At 37.6% G+C, this 24,119-nt stretch overlaps 1 protein-coding gene across 3 annotated transcripts in view; it reads right to left on the bottom strand.

The window, feature by feature from the left end:
- Positions 1-4,601: 4,601 nt before the first annotated feature.
- Positions 4,602-24,119, bottom strand: part of LOC121857231 (ubiquitin carboxyl-terminal hydrolase 7-like) — a 47,621-nt gene continuing 28,103 nt past the window's right edge. The window contains exons 12-22 of one of the 3 annotated variants that reach the window (XM_042353200.1): positions 23,251-23,385; positions 21,866-21,976; positions 20,406-20,589; positions 19,638-19,768; positions 18,420-18,542; positions 16,446-16,591; positions 14,478-14,625; positions 13,820-13,956; positions 12,969-13,257; positions 10,021-10,114; positions 4,602-7,391 (exon numbers count right to left, since the gene is read on the bottom strand). In XM_042353200.1, coding sequence (XP_042209134.1) covers positions 7,288-7,391; positions 10,021-10,114; positions 12,969-13,257; positions 13,820-13,956; positions 14,478-14,625; positions 16,446-16,591; positions 18,420-18,542; positions 19,638-19,768; positions 20,406-20,589; positions 21,866-21,976; positions 23,251-23,385 — 1,602 coding nt within the window. In that variant the 3' untranslated portion in view covers positions 4,602-7,287. Of the gene's footprint in view, positions 7,392-10,020; positions 10,115-12,968; positions 13,258-13,819; positions 13,957-14,477; positions 14,632-16,445; positions 16,592-18,419; positions 18,543-19,637; positions 19,769-20,405; positions 20,590-21,865; positions 21,977-23,250; positions 23,386-24,119 lie in introns of all 3 variants that reach the window. The other 2 variants (XM_042353198.1, XM_042353199.1) reach the window with 2 other exon arrangements.

The raw sequence follows: 24,119 nt of genomic DNA on the forward strand, positions 1-24,119 counted from the left end.
GACAAGGCACTCCAGTTTAATTCATCTTAAGATTAGGCAAGGCAAGTTTATGCTATGTTATGTTATATTAGGTTAGGTTAGCTTTCGAATGGTTAATTTTAAGGTGAAATAATCCGGGTGTCTAATCTTCACGTGTTCCTTCATATTGAGGAAACTGCCTTTTCTTCGATAAAATCGTCATTATTTAGGAAGATCCTCCGATCATAGCGCCATACAAATAATATAGGCTGGTGTGGTCTATCGGGGCTGATTATTTTGATATTATTGTCCTGAACTAACATCGTGGAGGTGCCCATAATCATGGGAAAGTGGGAGGGTTAGTTACATCTGCCCTGAGGGATGAAGAAGTGTCCTAATTCCTGTGTGAGTGTGTGTGTGTGTAGGAGGGGCGCACATGAAGATCCCCCCTTAGCTTATCCACGTGGAGATTAACCTCCCCAACGCTACTTGGGGGGGTTAGGTTAGATTAGATGAGGTTACGTTAGGCTGGGTTAAATTAGCTCAGTGTTATGTTAGGTTAGTGTTAGTAAGGCTAATCATAAGGTGAAACATCAACAGCTGGCAGAAATGGTAAGGGAGGAGAACCCACCCAAGTCGCCAAGATCGACTGTATCCGGGAGGGTGTGGGCGCCTCCTGGGCTGGGTCGAGCATGTATTGATCCACACTTCTTCTTTGTACTACAAACAACGTGACCACACAACCAAGTTAGTCCACAAAACGGCGCACACCCGAGGAAATCCAGCCACTTAGTTTCACGTGTGCCAAGCAAGAAGAATTCACACCTAACGTAGCTTAACTTAACCTGAGGCAATCTTATTAAATTTAAACTGACCTAATCGAACTAAACCTAATGTAACTTAATGTGATCTAATTGAATTAACTTTGTGACCTAATGTAGTTTAACCTGACCCAGTCCAACTAAACCCAACTTAAAATTAATGCAATCTAACCAAACTTCACCTGCCTTAACTTAAGTGTCTTAATTTGACTGTTTAACTAAACCTAACTTGATCTAACTTAAAGTATCATAACTTGACCCAGTCTAAGTGAACCTAACCTACCCCAACTTAAGTGTCTTAACTTTACTTCATAAAACTTAACCTGATCCAGTGTAACTAAACATAAGAAGTTTCTTTCATCCAATATGATAGTTTTTGTATACTGAAGGCCATGTCCCATCTTTTAAAATTTACTTGTAGAATGAAATCACAAACCCAAATCAAACTCATCTATTAACACTGGTATTATCGCTATGTGGTGGCATCTCTGGTCATTGGAAGACAACTTTTCTGTATTTCTCCACCACTTGAATACAAAATAATGTCTCAGGGTCTGTATCAGGAGCAGTAGGTACCTGAGGATAAAAAGAGGGTATCCAGAATTGTTGTGGGCGAGGTGGTGCTGCAAGCGGCAAAGGAGGTGTGGGATGAATGTGTTCAGGGTGATGGGAAGGTTGACGAGGGACAGTAGCCTTGAATGCAGAAACTGCTTGTTGTAGTGTTTGCAGTAGTGAAGTGGTCAAGGTCAGGAGTAAGTGAGAAGTACCCAGGTAGGTGAAGGGGCTCGCCTAGGGTGAGATCTGCTGGGCTGCAGTCTATGTCCTCTTTGTGTGATGAGCGGATGCTGAGGAGCACTAAGGGTAGAGCATCGTCCAGCTGTAGGGGTCGTGCTGTACCTTGATGGCATCCTTCAGCTGCCGATGAAACCGCTCTACCATGCCATTGGATTGAGGGTGGTAAGCAGTAGTGTGGTGCCTGGAAGTGCCGAGGAACTGTAGGAGGCTGTGCCAGTGTTGTGACTCAAACTGGACTCTTCGGTCAGTGATGACAGTCGTGGGAGGACCGAAACGGGAGACCCAACCAGACAGGAAGGTGCGGACGGCTGACTCTGCTGTAGCATTAGGGATGGGAATGACTTCTGTCCACCTGGTGAAATGGTCAATGCAGGTGAAGATATAGGTGTTGCCGCGGGATGATGGAAGAAGTTCCCACGATGTCGAGGTGCACTACCTGGAAGCTTCTATTGGGCACAGGGAAGGTTTCTAAAGGAGCCTGTGTGGGTTGATGTATCTTACAGGACTGGTGGTAGGCCAGGCACTGGGCAGCCTGTACACGTGGGTGACCGAGTCCATGGATGTGGTCGGTGACATGCCTGAAGTGATGGAAATTGTGGCGTTTACCAACCCCCGGGAGTTCAGTCTCCGCATCTCGTCCCAGAGATGTGCAGGCGTTGAGTTGCCGAGGGAGAGACCGGATAGGTCTTGCAGAAGACTGGCGTCAGGCTGCTGGTATTGCCTCTTGAGAACGTCTCGTAGAACTGTGAATTTGTCGTCATCTGGGGGCTTAGTGATGACTTCTGAGACTTGTGTAGCGACTTCTGTGGGCAGGGAACAGACCAGAATGATGTACTTCTGTTCGTCTGTAGCTCTTGAGCCGATGAGAGCTGCCTCCATGTGGATTAGCCAGTCTTCAATGTTGTGATTGAAGACTGAGAACAATGTACAGACAGTCCTCAACTTACTGAGAACAATGTAGACAGTCCTCAACTTACTGAGAACAGTGTACAGATTCAACTTACTGAGAACAATGTAGACACTCCTCAACTTACTGAGAACAATGTACAGACAGTCCTCAACTTACATTTCTAGAACCATTATGTTACTCAAATTTTACCAATCTGATTTTAATTAGTAAACTTGCGTGGGTAATCTACCTAGTGAAAGTAATACAGTACCTATGTAATACCTAAAGCAAGGTAATGTAACCCCTAAGACAAATAAATACAGTAATATCTCTGATGGCCATAATTGAAATTTTCTCGGAAAATTGTTTCCAAAGTTGGAATTTTCTGGAAAACTCCCGAGAAAATTTTCCTAGTACAGTGTACCTGGAAAATTATGGGGATGGGGGATTTTTTTCCGGGTTTGAGGGATGAAAAATCAGGCGCATTTCCTGGAAATTCAGAGAAATATTTTCCGGTACCCAGAAAATTCCAGGGATGAGGGATTTTTTTTTCCAGCTTTGAGAGTGTCATTCCCAGCACCAATTGTTCTGGCTAACAGAGATATCACTAGTACAGTACTGTACTTTACATTAACACTGTCTACTCGTACATTGAATTAAAAAAATAAACTCGTGATATCTCCGTCAGCCGGTGCAATTGGTGCAGAGCACTTCTGAGAAAGAGATTTCTGGGTAATGAGACGACTCTCTCAAAGCCGGAAAATAATCCCTCGTCACTGGAAATTTCAGGGTATGTACTGGGAAAATGTTCTCGTTAGTTCCAAAAATTGCACATTACATCATCTCCAGAACTCAGAAAAAGTCCCCCATCCCCCAGATATTTCTGGGCACCAGAATTTTGCAGAATGATGCATCATAAACGTCTATTAAAGATCCCCAAGAAATCCACATCTCCAGAATTTTCTGGGTAACGTAAAAATTTTCTTGGAATTTCTGAAAATGCGCCCGATTTTCATCCCTCAAACCTAGAAAAAAGTCCCCCATTCCCGGAATTTTCCAGAAAAATGTGTTCCTCTGAAAATCTTTTCCCAACCTGGAGCTTTCCAGAAAATTCTGGGTTTAGGAATGATTTTCCGAGAAAATTTCAATTCCAGCTATAGGAGAGTTCCGGTTAAGAGGGATTCCAGCTAACGGGGATATTACTGTACTCTGTTTAAACATAAAAGATGATTAATTGAACCTTTACAGTACAAGGTACTAGCACATTACCCTAAAGCCTACTGATGACTTGCTAATTGGGTGGTGTGTGGTAATGTTACCTCATCATGTATGCAGGAAAGAACAGCAAGCTCCTCCACAATGCTGCATAACTATCAGTACCCGAGTTTGCCCGTATGTAATGCTACGTAGAAAATCCACACATCTCAGATATTTGATTATTTTCAATGGGACTCATGTAAAGTTGTATTTTTCAAAGTCGTGAATTATGTAACCCAAGGAGTGTTTGTATACGTTAGATTTCTCTTGAAGTGGCATACTGATACTGTACTGTATGTGCCACCCTGTACAGGCTCGTTAAGAGAAACCATCATTAAAGAATGTCATGCTATTTCAATACCCTAATGAATACTGCTACCTACATCAATACATTTCCAACTTTTGTACTTTAATCTGTCATCTACAGCCAACCACTGTGAAACCATGTTGTGGATCAGACAATTTTTAAGGAGTTTTATTTTTCATCCATCTTACACCTTATAATTTTTCTAACTCTGTTGAACAGGAAGGAGACTGGCAGAATAAGATGGCGAGTGTCTAAAAAGGACCATTGAAGCCTGCTTTGTTGAATAAAATCATCTGGCATTAACCAAACCAAATATTAAAAGCGATATTCTGTAGTAAAGGGGTTTAGGCCGAGATGTGGTGGTGGTGATAAAAGAAGAAACAAGTATAAGAACAGCAGTTGATGGAACAATCATCAAGTGGTGTAAAGGTTGACTGTGTGGAAAATAATAAACTACAGCACAAAGACCAGGTTCTAAAAACAAAGAGAACAATATCACAATACTGTACTGTACCTTCAAGGGTACAATGAAACAGGTATATTTCAAAGATTTTTTTGGGTAATTAAACTCACATTCAAGGTGAATCTTTTTACATATTATTATTACTTGATTGATTTATTTATTAACAGAAGTACAGATTGTGTCTGGCTAAAAAGTGTCCGTGAAGCAATGGTTGGTTAGACCATAACACTCACTCACCTATGGGGGCAAAGAAGCATGTTCTGTAAAACTTTTAATATGGACACCCGTAAAATAAAAACTAAATATATCAACTGTACAGAATATGAAAGCCTAGAAATATAGGGGAGGGTTAAAAGGAAAACTTGACCTAGCGCCAGGTTCCTCCCTCGTGATGGTAGTAGTGCCCCTCTGTTCTGGCTCCCAATACAGCTCATACGCAAGGAGCTGTCTACTAGCCAGACTTGCCATTTACAGCCTATACCCTCATATTTATCTAGGGAGGCAATGGTGAAGTTACTGCCATGTATGTATCCAGTGGTGAGGACACTGTAGCAGCATGTAGATGAACACACTACTTGTACAAAATAATTTTGTATGGAGTGCACCAATAAGGATTTAAATAAAATATTCACAAAGTCAAATACTTTGTTTGTGATGACCACAGGGGGTCAACATCCTTTTTAAATGAGGCGACAGTTACACTTAACCATTCACAGTTGTCACAAGTCCTGTAACAGCATGGATCATATATATATAGTACAAAATGATGATAATCAAACAACATCCACAGCATTGATGTACATACTTCCTTGCTAAATGTAAAATTTAAGTTCATGACTCAATATCCAGGTTATGAATGAAAAGTCTAAAATGAATAAAAAAAAAGAACATGTATAAGATACTATTTCATTACAAACTTTAAATATGAATTTCTGCCTACAACTGTACAATTTTCATGCTGCATAATATGCGTGTTGAAGGATTACTTGACTGATCCATTAAGTGTGAAAACCAAAGTGCAACTGGTGCCTGGTACAAAATGGATCACTGCCGGAGTAGTATCACAGTCACAGTGCAGAGGGAAACTTGTGGGTGGTGGTGGCGGTGGTGACGTGCTGGTGTGCTCTCCTCCATCATTCACTTACGTAGTGCTCCCTGCCCTCTAGCCTACCATAAACTCTTTTACTAGTACATGCTGTTTAATTGTAAGATAAACAACTGGACTTTTTGGAGACATAAATACTGTAGTGTACACATCTCTATACAACACACGTCATGGAACAAAAATATGAAGCTGATTACAAATAATCATGTTACATAAATAAATTTTGCTCCTCATTTACTGTACTTTGTTATACTTAACCCTAAAAAAATAATGCAGAAAAAACAATTACTTTATTATCCTGCAACTAAAATGTCAGATAAGAATTGGTCTAAATTTCAAAAGGGATAACAATCACAGACAATAATGACCCATAAAATAACCTAACATGCATTTCATTAAGCCTGCTAAACTGTTTGTTATTCATCATTGTAAATAAGGAAACACTAACTAGGCCGAAGATAAAATTGAAGAAAAAAGGAAAAATCTTGCTTGACCACAGTGTTGTCAAATACTGTATGCACAGTCGTACAGTACAAAACTTCCGTTTAAAAACATCTTGAAGGCAAACTGGTTAAGAGAAGAGGAGTAGACTTCACTAAAGTGTTCAACCGGAAGTAGCCGAAACGATGCCTTTCAGTCACAGAGATCTTGGAAAGTGAACGGAGTCAGCTTACAATGATTTAGTGCACAAGGCTAGAAAGGACAATATACAGGTTGTGAAGGTGGCATATGAAGCTTTCCAAAATAGAACTCACTTGAGAGAGTAAAGTAGTATATCTTGTAGACTTTGAAACAAGGTTATGAATATATCCACTCCAGAAAATACACATCATGTCCACAAGTCACCAATCATTAAAAGCCATATGTAACCACTGCATCTTACTTTTACTCATGATTCAAGCCACTATTTCTTATCACTCTAAAAACCCAGGTCCTACAAAGCATTTTTTTTATTTATTTTTTATATATTTTTTTTTTTTTATGAAGAGTACTTGCAGGACCTGTAAGATCAGCTGGGAGTTTGGCAGAAAAAATTGCTGCTCCTTAAAGTGGGTCAGTTATGCCTGTGAACTAAAGCTTGCATCACATTTTAGCTGTTCACTGTAATTCATTATTGTATATTCATTCACCTCCATCATTACTATTACCTTATCACAGACTTATAAAACAACGTGGCTACAAGTCAAATAATGCCTTCAAGCACATTCAAATACCTAAACAATCTAAAATGTCAGACAACAACCATTAAGAAATGCCTCCATTTTTCAGCAACTATAACTGTGTAGTAATGTTCCACAACGCATTGAATAATGCTCATACTCTTGTTTATTAAGTGTTTCCTCTCTAAAAAAATAAATAAATAAAAAACACTTAATCTCCGACAATGCCCACTTGTACCACTTTTTGGCATATGAAGCACATTGTTCATGTTAAGCCTTACTGCCATAAACACTGGTGCCACACACACGTATCACGCCATATCATGTGATGCCTGTCACGCGTGCAGCCCACAACACCTCAGATGAACGTGAAGGCCTGCTGAAGGTTGGGGGGAGACGTCAGAGCAGCAGCACCAAGTGGGACACAGCACAGAGCAGCAACACCACACACACAGGAACAGGCAAGCCACCACCCACTTGCTGTTTTCCTATTGGCTCCAGTCAAGATGCTCCCATTCCAACAACTTGACTCTCAGTTGTATATCTTAATGGCTTTCTCCAGGTAGTTGTACCGAGAGCGCTTTGGAGCCTTGTTGACGTGTTCCAGTCCCAGCCAGGGTTTTGCGGGTAAGTTAGCTGTAACACAGAAATAAAGAGAATAATAAAAGTTGAAGTAATAAACCTTTTAGAAAACAAATTGCATACATCTTCTAAATGACAAAAACTTTTACATCTAATCCCAACCAAAATTAATGTACAGTACACATTACTTTACTACAAATAACACTTGATAACCTAAGGACATAATTACAGTAACTATATTACACCAATTTCCATAATCTCGGTAAGAAAATTATTAAAGGCAAGAGTCAATGTCAAGGATCTAAATTGCACGAGGGGCCATTTTTTTGTCTTCATAATACCACATTGAATTTGCGGATTTAAATTTGCAATACAGTGACCCCTCCGTTAACGAACTCAATCCGTTCCAGAAGGTCGTTCGTTAACCGAAAAGTTCGTTAACCGAAACCATTGTTTCAATGGGTTTTTGGGTAATTGGTTCCAGCTCACCGAAAATTTCCTAAATTCAACAAAAATGGAAGAAAAGTTCACTTACTTTGAGGTGTGAATGTAGAAGGCTCCTGGATGATGATGATGATGATGATGGGATTTAGAATGGGGGTGGAGGAGAAGGAAGAAGAGAAGGCATTGGGGTGGAAGAGAAGTCACCCCATGGCGCCATTTCACCCATAAAATTTTAGCTCTCTTGGTGTAATTCAAGATTATTTTCTTTAAATCAACACTGCACTGCATTATATATTGTCAATATGTAAAATATATTTCAAAATGACCAATAATTTGCTTGGAAACACAGAAAAAAAGCGTTTAGTTGAAGAGTCTCAAGCAAGATGTTACCTCCAGTGAAAACAGAGAGAGACTAACTCCTGTTTGCTGTGTTAAGAGGCTGGATGCCGCGCATTAAACTAGTCACTTTACCTTCAATTATGTTCAATAATTGTTAAAATGACTAAAAATTGAATATTAAACTTTTAAAATTATTGAATAGTATAAACTTCTTGATATTTACTAAAATAGTAAGGAATTTAAGCCCTAGAACCGATTAATGTATTGGCGGACTGATACTAAAGCTGGTTGCCCGGTCAGTGCAAGCGAAAACATGTTGAGGTCGGTTCGTAAGAACTTCGTTAACCGAATTTTTTTTCGTTAACCGAATTGAAGATCCTTATGGAAGGCAATTCGTTAATCGAAATTACGTTAACCGAGGTGTTCGTTAAACGAGGGGTCACTGTATATCAGTCATTTTACATGTTTTGTCTTTTTCTAAGTAAAAAAAAATCATCACTGACTTTCAACATAAAACTGTACTGCATAGGGAAATTATTCAAGAGTATTTGGAAATACTAATACAGTACATGTTACATAATATCATATGTATGTAAGTTAGTAATGAAGTATGTACCATTATGAATGAATGTATGCAAGTTAGTAAGTATGAAAATTGCAAAGGATTTTATGAAGCTTACACAGCATACCAGAAATTGTAGTGATGATTGCAATGTTGCAAAAAAAATTGCAACAAACAAAAAAGTTATTTACAATATTGATTTTATTGTTCTATTTTGACCTTGATAATTGTTCAAATGAGATAATTTAAATAGTTGTCTCAAGTTATCATCCGACACATAAGAAAGTTTCTTAATAGTTGCACATGTTGTGTCCTAGAAGGTGCACCACAGGATTTTTCTTTTCTTTTTTCATTTCAGGGGAACATAACAAATCAATGAAAATGGCAGAGAAACTAACAGTAGAGGAAAGAGTCACTTTAATATTCGTAAGCCAGGGAGTTGTCCATGAAACACTTTTGCAACTGATCAGTATTTAGCATCTGGCCTTCCACACATGTGTATTTAAACTGACTCTTCCCTCTAGTGTTTTCTCTGACATCTTTGTTGATGTTATAATTCCTTAACCTGAAATATAAAAGACAGAAAACATTAATTTTCCTATGGTGTTTGATGTATGTGACACCCTGTGCAAGTAGTGTTTGAACGATCCTGGTGAAGTTCATACAAGCATAGAGAATTAACCGAATACTGTATATACATATACTGTATGTGGTTCTTTACCACAATACACAAGGTTGCTGGAATCATAAACAACAATCTTTCATTCACACCCCTTCTTTTTCCTCCAATATCTCATAAATATCTACCTAATACATCATCTATACAATAAATAGCATCTTTAAGCTATAGTATAATTTCTACCTCACTTTAGTGCATTACTTACGAGGTATGATCCAAAAGTACCCGGTCTGGCTTCATGAAATCTTTATTTTTCAAGATTCCCCCGGTATTACAGTGAAACTTTAGTCACCCTTAAAATATTCTTCAGAGACCTCAATGCAGTGCTGAATCCCCTCCTCCCACTTCTGGAAGTCCTTGTTGGTGAGGCTGGAAAACACCTTCTGCGATGTGTCCTGGATCTCCATTCTGTCCATGATCATCTTCCCCTTGAGGTTCAGCTTGAACTTCGGAAATAGGGTGGCATCCCAGTGGTCACCCACCCTCCATACTCTCCAGATCTGGTCTCCTGTGACTTCTGGCTGTTTCTGAATTTCAAGCTGAACCTCAAGGGGAAGAATTGAGGTCTCATACATCTTGAATAAAGATTTTATGAAGCCAATCCAGGAACTTTTGGATCTTAAGTGTTATTTACAAGAACCAATATAAACAAGACTTACCCGGGGTTGGGTGTGGTTTGAAGTCTTGTAGGTTAACTGTATCCTCATCGGTAAGGAAAGTTGGTCTCCCCATCAGAACAATGGCAAACCGGTACTGAAATGTATATAAACAAATAAATGAACCGATTGTAGGCTATAGCTAATGTTTTTGACAACCCCACCTCATTTATCACTGGGGGGCAGGGCTCATATCCTTAAGGCTGCCTATAGAGAGAGGAGTCACCCACACCATCACAGCAAAGTTCAAGACTTTTGACCATAATGATAGAAAATTGGTCATTACTAAGTTCTTTTAATGTCTTGTAATATATCAATGTACAGTTAATTTAAAGTCAATTATTATCTCTCAATACAGTATCACCATGTGACTAAGAAAAGACAGACAGACACACACAGTGACATAATCTGTCATTTACTGCTTGGCTATCACAGTTCTCCCACCTTCGCTTACATGTCACTAGACAACCATGATCAGTGCTGGGCATGCTATCCGTGATGAACAGTGCTGCTTGCACTATCGCTACTTCTAGAAAAAACAGCACTGCTCTCGCTACTGTTGCCGATTTAATTTGTAGTATCACTTGAAAATAAATGATAAGCTGTATCAGAAGGTAATTTACTCAAGATGCATTCATGTGAGAACTTTCAGCAAACCAGCTTACAACAGGGGTCACTGTAACACACTGTTTTGTATTTGATATGAAGGTACCTTTCTAAAAAAGTTATCTACTACCTTTGAGTGTTATATGATGGCTCGATTTGGCTACCCGTACACTTAAGACAAATGATTAATGAATAAACCAGGGTATATGCAGATGCATAATACAGTACTGCACACTACAATACAGGTAGACCACCTCATATCTGGCAATCAGTAATCTGGTTCCACCGCTGGTTCGGTTATAATTTGGCCACCGTAATTTCAAATTCGCGCCGATCTCCTCGCCAACCCTCCGCTACTGTTTTGGTGGTGCCACTAGCAGACTCAGCTGTTGGCACGGTGTTTGAGGAGCAGCAAGTTATTCCTCTGTGTTTTTCTTCATTATAAACTGCTCTTATTTAGTCCCAGTCAGGTCTTCATTGAATAAAGGAAGTGCTTCTCGTGGTGTAAAGTGCAAACACCATACGTTGTATATACAAGATAAGGTTGAATTTAAAAAAAAAAATCGACAGTGGTGTGTCTGTTCACAGCACATGCGACTTGTATAACATTGGCGCTTCTACAACTACTAAAAGTCAACAGTAATGCTATAAAAGTTGTGGAAAAATCATTCAAAATACTCTTAATGTGGCTTAGAAATAAAGATAATATAATAATAATATTAAACTTTCATGCCATATCTTCTGTAGAATGCATAATAGGGAAGCTTTTCCACATAAAATAAATTATGGGTAGAAAGGGCCGCTACAAAAACGAGAATTCGTATACAGTGAATGCGCATAAAGCAAAGGTCCCGTGTACCACAACGCTGACATGTTAACAGTTGAGAGTCCAGTGGCTGTTTCTTTGTATTATCCAACTTGTACTATTTACAGATTATTTTAAAGAGGTGAGGTGGTTATGAAGTGGGTTAGAGGTGTTTATTTATTTAATCCTAAACTAACCACCTGTGGTCCGGCACTGTTCAGGTTCCAATCAGTCCGGATTTGAGATGGTCAACCTGTATTACTTAAGTGCTGATAATTACACAATATTATCTATTAAATGGTGATAAATACAATGTAATAGTATTTATTAAGTGATGATAAATACACGACTGTACTGTACTAATTTACTAAGTGTTGAAGACAGACATTGTGGTAAGCCAATCAGCTGGTTGCTCTTTGCAAACAAATAACTCAGTTCAGTGTGGGATTCTTTTCTTCAGGAAAGCCGATTCTTTTAGGATAATATTTTATCAACCTGGTACCAAATGATCATAAATTATATGAGAATTATGGTGAAATTACATAAAGAAGTGTTAAAGGAATCTTGGGGGAGACAGGGGGGAGGTACCCACCTCTGCTCCCAGATAACCACTCATCTTCCACAAACAATATACTGTACTCCTACACTTATTTGTTTTTATTTTTGTCTTTGTAGTAGTGTACAGTATATAGTTTTCTCTTTATTTATAAGACAAATACTGTGGTTACTTAAATATAACACTTTACAGTAAATAACAATCATCTTGGTGACAATAGTTGTTGACAACCAGACTTATATGTCTAATTTTCAACCCAGAGTTTTGTTTCATATTTTTTGTTGTTGTTGGTACAGGTTGACAACCCTTTATCCGAAATTCCGAAAACCGAAAAGCTCTGAGAACCGAAAGTTTTTTTTGTGGGGCAGTTTTTTTTTGGGATTAGCCCACCCGGGCATAGATCACTGACCCACATCAGGGCCTGAGGGGCGAAAATATAATAGTAATAATAATTATTCATAGTATATAAAAATTAAAAAAAAAATACACCAAAATAAAATAATATAACATTAATAATAATAATAATATATAATAATAAAATTAATAAAAATAACAATAATACAGGAGTACTGTAATAAAATAATAATAATAAAGAAATACAAGAATGAAAAAAGATCAAAAGTGAGAAACACGACCTAGACCAATGAAATATTATTATTATTATATTATTATAATTTTTATTATATTTTTGGCTCCCCAGGACCTGATGTGGGTCAGTGATCTATGCCCGGGTGGGCTAATACACATTAAAAAATTTTATGGTTCCGATTAGAGCCTATTCCTATTAATTCTTATGGAATTAATTCCCCTTTATAAGTGACTTCATTAACTCAACTTCTACACACTAACTGGAATACTAAACTTGAAAGATGAGAAATACAAACTTAACTTTGACAGCAAATTATCAAAGGAATATGATTCATTACAGATGTACTGTATATGCACGATTAGAAAGTGGTACTGTATTCAACATAGAGTTCTGACCTTTTCAAATTCCTTGTCTGCTACCTCCAACTTCTTCTGAATACGATCCCGAACGTGAGTGAATTGCTCGCCCTGCTTTACTTTTAAAAGAAATGGGATGCCAAAGGTTGAAAATACTTCTTTATGGAAATGTGCAACTGGTATTAGCATTTCATCGTCAGCAATGTGGAGCTCGTCTGTTAGAATTTCTTCTACTCGGTAAGATCTGGTTCCTGCAGTGCTGAGGTTGTCCAAGCTCATACTTTCAGGTGGTGTGGTGGCAATCTTATATGAAGCAATATCTACAAGCCTGAAAGAAAATATTAATTCATATATAACACACACATATATACCACTCTCTATGAGGCCACCACCTTAGTAAGGGATAAAAGCGACACCGTGCCTGAAGTCGAGTTACCACCACAGCAAATATCAGCAAGGTTTCCTCTATCACAAATTGTGTCATATGTGGATGATCCAGCACCGGTTGTGAGTGAACCCAAGGTTGGGCTGTCATAGAGCCGTAAGTGTCTGTGCAGGCTTCACACGTGGATCAGTAATGCTGCAAAAAGGCTTCACATTGAAGGCAAGGCATACACCAGTCGTTGACCAAAAAATTACTACCAGTAAGGCAGGTAGGCCCCCCATATGCCAATGGGTGTTTCACTAAAGTTGCCTTTTTTCTTTTTAAAAAACGTCACTTGTGTTCTTACTACTGCAGTGGCCTCATATACAGTATTGTATTATATAAGACAGAAAGAGAGAGACAACAGTATCTACAGTATTATTAATTTCTCAAACTCAATAGCTTAATTGAAAATTTTTAAGAGTGCATAACGCAGACTGACTCTTCAACTTAATACAATGCTTACCTTAATTTACCAGAACCATTCTCTGCTAAGGATACTTGTTTTCTGGCTTCATGTAACAGGTCGGCAACAGTTCCGCTCTTATTTGGATAAAGAACCAACTCCAGCTCATCTTTCATTCTTTCCCCAAGCCACATACACTGAGGGGGTGAGATCTCTGGCTTAGTGAGTGAGAGAACAAGATCATCCTGGCCTTAAAGGTAATGTCAAGAGCAAAATGGATTAAAGAAATACACAAGTAGCATACACCCTGAATCTCCTCGTTAAGTTTAGAAAAGGAAAAATTAACTTGATGTATGAAAGACTCCTTTCTTTTTTGTACGGGCTGATGTACATAAAAATAATACAGTACAGTAAACGTCTACCTACAGCCAGGAAAAGATGGCTGGTACTTGCATGAATAAATTAAAACTGAATAACAATAGCTCACACTTCCCCAAGTGTCAAAACAATGAGTTGACCCCAATGCTTCCAACCTAGGCAACTCACAGATAAAAGTAGGGATATATGGTGAATAAATTTTACTGACCAAGGCCTGGGATCAAGTACAGTATATGTTTTCTGTATAGTGTAATTAAGTACCCAATTTTCTCCAGAACTCAAACCTCTTCCACCCCAAAGAGAGTAATACACCTAATAATAAAATTCACTAAAAACATACCTTAAATTGCCTTTTATTTTCAAGTTCGTTTATTCTAATACTAAGCTGCTGATAATATATCTTCTTAGGGAGCCGTGGCTTCATGCAGACTAGCATATCTTTGAGAGTTCCCTCATAGGTACATCTCACTGGGTTTCCTGGCCCTTCCCTGTAGCTGAAAAATTTCAATACATTACTATTCTAATTTTTATCTCATTCTTCTTCAGACAAGGCACATCTACTTGTTGAAGGGTTGTCTGCCTGTCTCCAAGTTGTAAAAATCACTCAGCAAGTAACTTAAGTGTGTCTACTTGTCATGTAAGATCCTTAATCATGAAAAACTTTTGAAAATGGACTATATTAGTACACTGGGGTATGCTATAACGAATCTAATTGGTTCTAGAACCTTGTTCGTTATAGCATTCGTTCGTTATAGGATTAATCCGTTCCAGGCCCCCAAATACAACCACTTAACACTGAAAAATATAATATAAAATTGTAAAAATTGTAAAAAAAAGTGCATAAATATGCATCTAAACCCCTGAAATAAAGAATATCATTAATACTTGTAATAAAAAAAACAATAAATTAGTAAAAAAAATATATATATTTTTTTTAAATAATGTTCGTTGTAGGAGTTTCGTTCGTTATAGCACTCTCAATTTTATAGGTAAAACCGTTCGTTATAGGAATATTCGTAGTAGGATCCGTTCGTTATAGCATACCCCACTGTACTGCTTTATAATAATGATACAAGGATGATGAAAAGCCACAAGTCATGTTTGACTCTCTGGGGTTCAAGGCTGTCTGATCATCTAGAATTCTGATAACTTTTGCACAACTTCCCCTTGGGTGCTTTCAAACATCATTTGGGCAAAATAATTCTCTCCCAAAATAAAATTAAATTTATGACTTTACATTTACACTACATTTACTTTTATTGTAACAGATGAATCTTGAGGTGGAGGATGTATGTATATTCACATTTATATTTAATTACACTTTATATTTTAGTCAGATCTGCATTTAACTATTCTTTTTTGGTGTAATCACTCAGCTTCTTGATATCATAAAAAAAATATTCAACTTCAGCCCAAACTCTTCACAGACAATGTTCATGGAGACCCCAGCATTGATTCTATCTCGTATCTTCAGTTTCTCTTCAATTGATAAGAGTTCTGGGCAGCATTCTTTTTCTCCCAGAGGTCCTCAATGGTGATGCCTTGCCTTTACTTGCTTAAGAGGCGAAAATAATACACTAGGAAAACACTAAATGCAAGCAATACATAGTGGGCCGCAGAGCGGAAGTGAGAACAAACATATAGGAACCGATGCCTTGAGCAACAGCCGCCCCTCCCGACCTCCTCAAAGTCGGAGCTCGTCTGGCTTATGGGACCTTCCAGCTTTCAGAAGTCCGACTTAGAGAAGTCTTACTGTACAGCTATTAGGAAACACAGTACAGTGATGAAGTTGAAGTTCATGCAAACTGTTTACCCATAAGAACACTTCAATAAAAAAAAAACTGGGGGTAAAGTTTTAGAACAATCACTTGAACCTTGAAATGAAGTGAACTTGTCGCCCCATGAGCATCAATGCAGTAATGCTTGAGACCACATGACCAAAATATAATTCCTAATTTTTATTTGTATCTTAATTTCCAAGAATTGTTTAGTAGTTTAATTAAAAAATTTAAGCATTTTAATTTAATTTTTTTTAATTTCTAATGCAATTTTTTTAATTCTAATTTCAAAATGTTTTGTTAGAATTTCTTTAGCGCCACCAGTAGACGTACTACAACTCCCCTAGATGATGCAGAAACCCATATGGCAAGCAATTATAACTGAAATTTGGTCTGAGGACTAGATATACAGTACTGTACTAATACATTAGAGCTCTTGTTCCCTACATTATAAGTTAGCTTTCCCACTAAAGCAATTTAGATATAACAGAATAAGAGTTTTTGTTACAACCTCTACTACTAGTACAAACCTCTGTGACTTGAAAAACTGTAACAGATAAGGGTCAGTATCTAAACGATGGGCAACTGCTCGTGCCACCTGGTCATAATTCATCCGTTGAGACAACTCCATGATGAATCCTGGGTCTGCTGGAGCTGTCCTATCACAGAACGTTACCTGTAGACAACAACATAACAATTATAATAAAGGATAAGATGTGAGCTCCCCCACTGTACCCAGACACATGTAACAAAATCTTACAAATAACAATATCAGAGCTCGATGAAGGCCACCAGTTTGCTCTGATCAAGAAAACGTTACGTAAACATTGGTGTTATTTAAATTATAAACATTAGTGTTCTTAAAAGTAATTTAACACTAACTTAAACAAATGAACACACACCCAACCCCATCCTCAATTATGACATACTGTACTGTACAACCACTAGGTCTTTGTTCACAAGAGACAAAAATATTTAAACTGGATAAAGTACCATACTGCTCCATAATGTTTGCCTCTATTATGTGCTTCAAATTTTCATTAAAAAAATTTCCTATTTTTTTCAGTTTACAAATAGACAGTGGTACAACTTGCATCAAATTAAAGTAGCAGAAAATCAATCAACTTTTTCTTTTAGGTGGTGATCCAAAACAGGGAGGTACTACCGTCTGGGAAGATATTGGAAGCATAATGTGTTGTCTAATGGTAGATTCTGCTGCCATATGGCATCACGAAAATTGTGACCAAGTCTCAGGTTGGTGATCTGACTTTCTGCCTCATTTACACACAATAGCAGGGTCTCAATTGTTTTTCTTACTTTGACGAACACAATATACATACTGTATATCGTTTCTCTCTTGATTTATTTTTCATTTTTCTATTTATTTATGGTTATGAATGTTGCCACATCCTAGTGAAACCCCTATACACTGACATTGAAGATGCTCGTGACTTTAATTCTAGTATACTGAGTATACGTCAACATTACCGGGGGTACATCCCACAAGCTGCTGTCATTGTCAAATGGAAGGGAAGGGAATGCCCAACCACTGTGGAGGCCCACCCAATCCTCCCTCCACTTTATGCAGAACCCTATCACCCCAAGCATGCATTTTGTGTTATCTGTTCTCATTGGGGTCACACCTTCACTGCCAATTATTATTATTATATTTTCGCCCCCTAGGCCCTGATGTGGGTCAGTGACCTGTGCCCGAGTGGGTTAATGCCCGTAAAAGAAAAAATCTCCATCAAATCCCATTTGCTTTGCCTAACACCTGCTTGGCATGCCTCTCTGTACACTCGTTTTCACCTGATTGTGAAAATTCTGATCTCAATTAGAGGGAACACACTTAACTGGCTGGTGAGTAAACTTTGAAGATCTCATTGTGATAATATTTGGAAATAAAGGTTAAATGTTACAACTATTCTCCTCTAGATTTTATATTGTCAAGTTTGGTATCAATGAAGAAGTTATCAATTGTAGAATGAAATGAGAGTGAAAAGCATCTTGAGAAGAAAACTGCATTAATAAGGACATTCATATAGTGTACAATGTACGAACCAGCTGATGATAAAATCTACCTTTCCTGTAGCCAGTCAAGGTGAACTAATGAGAGCATGAACTCTAACCCCCTATTTCCCATGGACCAAAGTTTTCTTTTTTAAGTGAATTCACTTTACAGGATACAGTTTATCCAGAAACCTAACCACTGTATAAATTGAGGGTCAACTGCATTACAAACTGACATGAAACTTTGTAAGTCTAATATTTTATTGCTTGTGTTTAGCCACATGAAGACAATTGTCCTAAAGTCTGTTATCACTCTATTTAGAGACAAAAATTTGTAATGAGGCAAGAGATAAAAGATTATAACCTTCAGCAGCATAACAAAGAAAGTCAGAGTTCTACATCTACTAAATAGCTTACTAACTTAATCCAGGTAATCACTATTATAACAGATTAGCACCTTAACATTATCAATAAAAGAATTACTCATGACAAACCTCCACCCTGAAAAAGAGGTCCCTAAAGTAATCACGGCAGGACGGACTCTCAAGGTTGGGATCATCCAGGAGATCATCACGCTGGAACACTATGATATCTCCATCCATCAGCTCATCCAGTACCTTGAAGAGCAAAGTTACTGGTCAGTACTATGCATAAATTACCACAAAACTGCAATACACATATGTATGATATGGGGCAGCAATAACAGGCTGAAAGAGCAGTAGTAGTCCATCATAGGATGGCAACACAAGAGTGGCTTCTCTACCTAAAATAATATGAACAGGAATGATGGACAGATGAGGCCTCTATACTTCTAAGTATTATCCCATGTTTGTCACCAGAGGAAATTATAAAAAAAATAAAAATTCAAAGCCACATTATAAGATACATATATAGATATGCCCATTTTAATAGAATTTGTGTTTTTAGTAGGTCAAGATAAACCTGTTCTATGTCAGCGAGGAAGAATCCCAACCTAATAAAATTGACTGAAACTTAAGAGCTTGGGTCTACTTAGGAGGTGCTGCCATTCTTATAGTGGGTACTTGGTTAAACATCCCCACCTTCCCAAAACAAATCTCAACTTTTGCATGTAACCCAAATTGCATCATGTTATAATTGGATTCATGTCCCAGGGTTTTTTTCAGCAATGTCTGACTGAATGGGTTTAACCTTCTCTATTCAAATATGAAAGGGAAAGAAAAGGAATGGTGCATAAAACTCTGTACCTAACTTTGTGATGAATAAAGATACTTTTAGGATAAAAATTGAAGGAAGAAGCTAAGGAAAGTGTTCTGTATTAGAGCATGTACAGTTAAGAGGAATATTGGTGGTTTGCTGGAGTAGCAAGGTCAACTATCTCCCTCATTAGTAATTCAGCCACTCCAAGCAGAAGAACTCAATGGATGATGGGTACAGTATTAGTAAACTGGAGGAAGGTGTAGATAGATGGATATGGTTGACACACTCTCTCTCTCCAGTCTGGGAACACAGGAGTGCTAACCCCATTTTGTTGTATTCATTACCAGAAACAGATAATTCAAATCTTGGATGTGTTAATGTGCATGAATGTATACTCATAATAATAAAGATTAACTAAAACCATTAAGATTGAAAAGAACCTCGATATACTGGTTTTGTGAAAATATAACTGAAGCACAAAAGAAAGCTGAGCTGGGAATAAGAGTAGAGAGAAAAATGAGGAGCATTCTTACCTTTTCTAATGGTCGGTCAAGGTCAGCGAGCCTTTCCACCAGATTGGGTTTGATTTCTTCAAACAGCGCTAATTCAGTGCCCTGAGGCAACCCTGCACGCTCGTTCAACAGCGGCACCAACTCCTCTGTGCCAGAATACCAGAAGATTTGGTAATAACTGAATGTCCTAATCAAAATATAATGCTACAAAATTGTGTGCATCTCCATGTGTCTGTTACTCTTTAAACCTGACACTTTGTTCCTTCTCAAAACTCCCCTTTAGGATGAGACCACTGACAACCCTTCCCCAATATTTCAGTTACTGACCATACCTTTCAAGTGTTAAAAATTACAGTAAATGTTGAAAAAGAATTTGCTAAATTGTAATTCTACAAACTAATTTGGTTATCATTTATTAAAGAAATAAATACTTTATCTACTTGCTTACACAGACACACAAGACTATATGGATAGGAGTGAGAGTGAACAAGTACAGTATAGTAAACTGTACAGTAAACATACAAGTGTAGATGTACTTTTTTTTATACATTTGGTTGCTATGGAAACTCATTGCCTGGGTCAGCCTGATTCTTTACAATATTACAGTAACAGTAAATTTTATCTACTTAATTAACTGATGTTGAAATACAGTCATAAAGGATGTAAAGAGTGATCATAATTTATTTAGTAAATGACCAAGCTATGCTAGTTTAAACATGACCCTGAAGGCAACTCCAGATAAACACAATACATAACAACTTCCACATATGCTGGAGTTGAGCTACTTACGGACATTGAAGGAGATGTGCATGTAGTGGTGGCCACAGTAGTGCAACCGCTTGTGACGTGGGTCATAATATTTGAAGAAGAGGAGAACATCTGAATCCTTATCAAATGCAGTTAGTGCCTTTAATCCTGAATCTGGAGGCACTGTCTCAATGAACACTGTCCAAGGATTACTGCTGTCACTTATCTGCCAACACAAAATACAACTTACTGAAATTTAGTATAATGGAAAAAAATTAAAAAATAAATAAAAATATTGTAATTAATTTGAAAAAATCATGAAAATAATGTGAATTTATTTCTAAACTTGTAAATCGGGGATACTTGTATAAATAAACCAGTACAGTATTTCTTAATTGGCTGTTTGAGTTCATTAGATACAGATACACAACTACAGTATGTATACACTTCATTAATGAGCTTATGTAACATTTACTTGGCATTATCCCCACCTGCATACCTGTATAAAAAAAACATATTTATTCTTTTACTTCAATACAAACCCACCATATGTTACAAACTTTACACCATATATTACAGTCTATAAGTCGACCTTTGAAGCTCCAATTTTTTTGTTCAAAACTAGGGGTCGTCTTATACAACAGGTATAAAATGTCAACCTCTAAGTACGGCTCCGCCACTAGCATCAGATTTTCACTTTACCTTACTGGTAGGTCCCAGTCACTTAATTTCCAGCACTCACAAACAAATTTTACCTAACTGTATAATTTTTCCAGAAGGGTAACTGTTACTGAGCTCAGCTTAAGATCAGTGATTACACTAGTCATAACCCACACTTTTCAAAACATTAAAATATCTTTTAGGGTTAACTACGGTTTCTTACAAATAAACGTTACTAGGGCAGATGCAGTCTGCCCCTCAAGTTTGCGGATTTTTACTTCGAGGTTCTCCCGTTATTTGCGGATGACACCCTGGATGTACCCAAGAATGTCTGTGGGTAGTTTTAAAGTTGCCGGCATTTTCGCGGCTGGGACAGGGAGCCATTCGTTCTGGAGACAGTAATTTCCTTTAACTGTATTGTATATGTGTGTGTGTATGTGTGTCTACACACACACACACATATACAATACTACAGGTAAAAGAAATAATTGTCCTAAAGGTAAGCACATAAAGGGAATATACATTTCTTTGTACACAAGTAAAAATGTACGCCTCCCCTCCCCCCGAGTCCGCAAATGTTATTTGCGGATTTGGCGATTAAATTGTTTAAAATGCAGTTGCGGTATGTTCATATAATGCATCTGGATTTTGTAAATGTTAACACAAATGTGGTGTAAAGTTGTAAACAAGGCAGGCATCTGAGAACAGCTAGCTGGCCTGCAGAGCTTGCCAACACTTGTACTGACTTTTACTAGGAACACAACCCCAGTATAAACTGACAACATAAATAGATCATTTTGAGGTAGATAAGTTACTGGCCAGCAGACAGTGTAACTGCCTACCTCTGATAAGGGTTTGTGGAGATCAGTATCAAGGTCTAGAAGAGTAGGTCTGTTTGTTTGATTCGTCCGGAGATTTAGCGGCCATGGTCGAATTTGTTCCACGGGATATTTCTGGAAGAAGACAAAGAGTTAAAATCGTCAAACTAGGATAATGCTGCACAGTTAAGAAATCAGTAGACATGGCACACAATAGCAGTGACTCAAAAGTGATGAAGACAAGAAAGCAAAGTGTAAAAGGCATTACAAGTAGTGCCAGTGAGTAATTATCATATAATGGTAAGTCTGCCTACTGCAACAATATCTTAAGTGTTGTCTGCCATCCAGTGTTACAGACAAATATACAGAATCTATCAAATAATGCTTGTGACTTTCCCATGACCTTGTCAATCCTAATAAACTTGAAAGAGATTTAAAAAAGATTCTTGTTAAATGCTTTGACAATTCTAAAGAATACATACAGACTCTTCCTATCAGAGGAGCTGTGAACAGTAAATTACCAATAATCTTGCACTATGTTAGACATCTCCCTCTAAGACTAGAGAACCCAGCTCTCTGAACAGAATTTAAGTTTCTATTATAACTTTATGAAAGGAATTTGAATGATATATGGTTAATTATTTTCTACCATTCTCTCTATGATGCTTAACCTAAGTTTGGAAGGCTTTGAGCCACCCTCACTGTGACAGGAACCACTACAACCAACCCAAGGTATTATTGAATGACTGAAGATAATGATGATAGTTGCCAATATAATCTTTCTGCTGGTTAACGTTGCATGGAGACCCCCCAGTAAAATATAGTAATATATTATAGTACTGTACCGTAATAACTTTATTAAAATTGAGATGACAAATGTACATCTGGCATCAGTATTATAATTAGCCCAGAACAGATGACAAATGTACATTTGGCATCAGTATTATAATTAGCCCAGAACAGATGACAAATGTACATCTGGCATCAGTATTATAATTAGCCCAGAACAGATGGCAAATGTACATCTGGCATCAGTATTATAATTAGCCCAGAACAGATGACAAATGTACATCTGGCATCAATATTATAATTAGCCTAGAACAGATGACAAATGTACATCTGGCATCAGTATTATAATTAGCCCAGAACAGATGACAAATGTACATCTGGCATCAGTATTATAATTAGCCCAGAACAAATGACAAATGTACATCTGGCATCAGTATAAAATTAGCCCAGAACAGATGACAAATGTACATCTGGAATCAGTATTATAATTAGCCCAGAACAGATGACAAATGTACATCTGGCATCAGTATTATAATTAGCCCAGAACAGATGACAAATGTACATCTGGCATCAGTATAAAATTAGCCCAGAACAGTAATGATAACCACATTACAACTCACAAGGCTTTCTGCAACTTGCTCCAAGAAGTCCTGTAGTGTCGCAGATTTTTTGACCCGGAATATTCGATAGTTGGCCTTATCTGGATCATACAGGTCATTACCCTGGTGACCAGAGAATGAGTCCTCTAGGATGACCTGCCAAGGAAAACACACACACATTATAACACTACAACAGCAACTCAAAACATTATTTCTCCACAATTATTGGAATTGAGAAATATTTTCACTTAAACCATTTATGTACAACAAAAAACAATTACTTTTCAGCCACATATTATAGGCACTGTAAAATCACACATGAATTAGCACCCATTCAAGTTTCTGTTTTAATACATGCAATAAATGCTGAATGAGGGGTTTACAAGAAGCTGAAAAGTACTAAGTGGGGATTGGAATGTGCAAACAGTGGGTGGAGACAGGGATGAAATTAGGAAACTGAATATAGTCTGCATTTTCTGACTATTCAAACTAAATGAAGAAAAAAATATCACCTTGCAGTCTTGGTTTTCTAATTTTTCAAAAATAAGCCACACATAAGCAGGCACTTGGCATACTATGGCCTGTCAAATTGCCTGGTGTCTGGCTTATTTTGGTTTGTATGAATGTGACAAGTTCATGGTTGCTGTGTTTTATAAATGATGATGCTGCATCTCCTTGAACATACGTATCTAAATCTCCATGTGTTTATAACTACTGTACATGCATTAAATTTTAGTCATCAATACAATGATTCTTGTGAAGTACAGGGGGCCCCCCAAGTTCGCGAATTTTTACTTCGCTGTTCTCGGTTATTCGCGGATGACACCCTGGATGTACCCAAGAATGTCTGTGGGTAGTTTTAAAGTTGCCGTCATTTTCGAGGCTGGGAC

The sequence above is a fragment of the Homarus americanus genome, unplaced genomic scaffold (genome assembly GCF_018991925.1).
Source record: "Homarus americanus isolate GMGI-L3 unplaced genomic scaffold, GMGI_Hamer_2.0 scaffold20465, whole genome shotgun sequence".
In the NCBI taxonomy this organism is placed as follows: Eukaryota; Metazoa; Arthropoda; class Malacostraca; order Decapoda; family Nephropidae; genus Homarus; species Homarus americanus.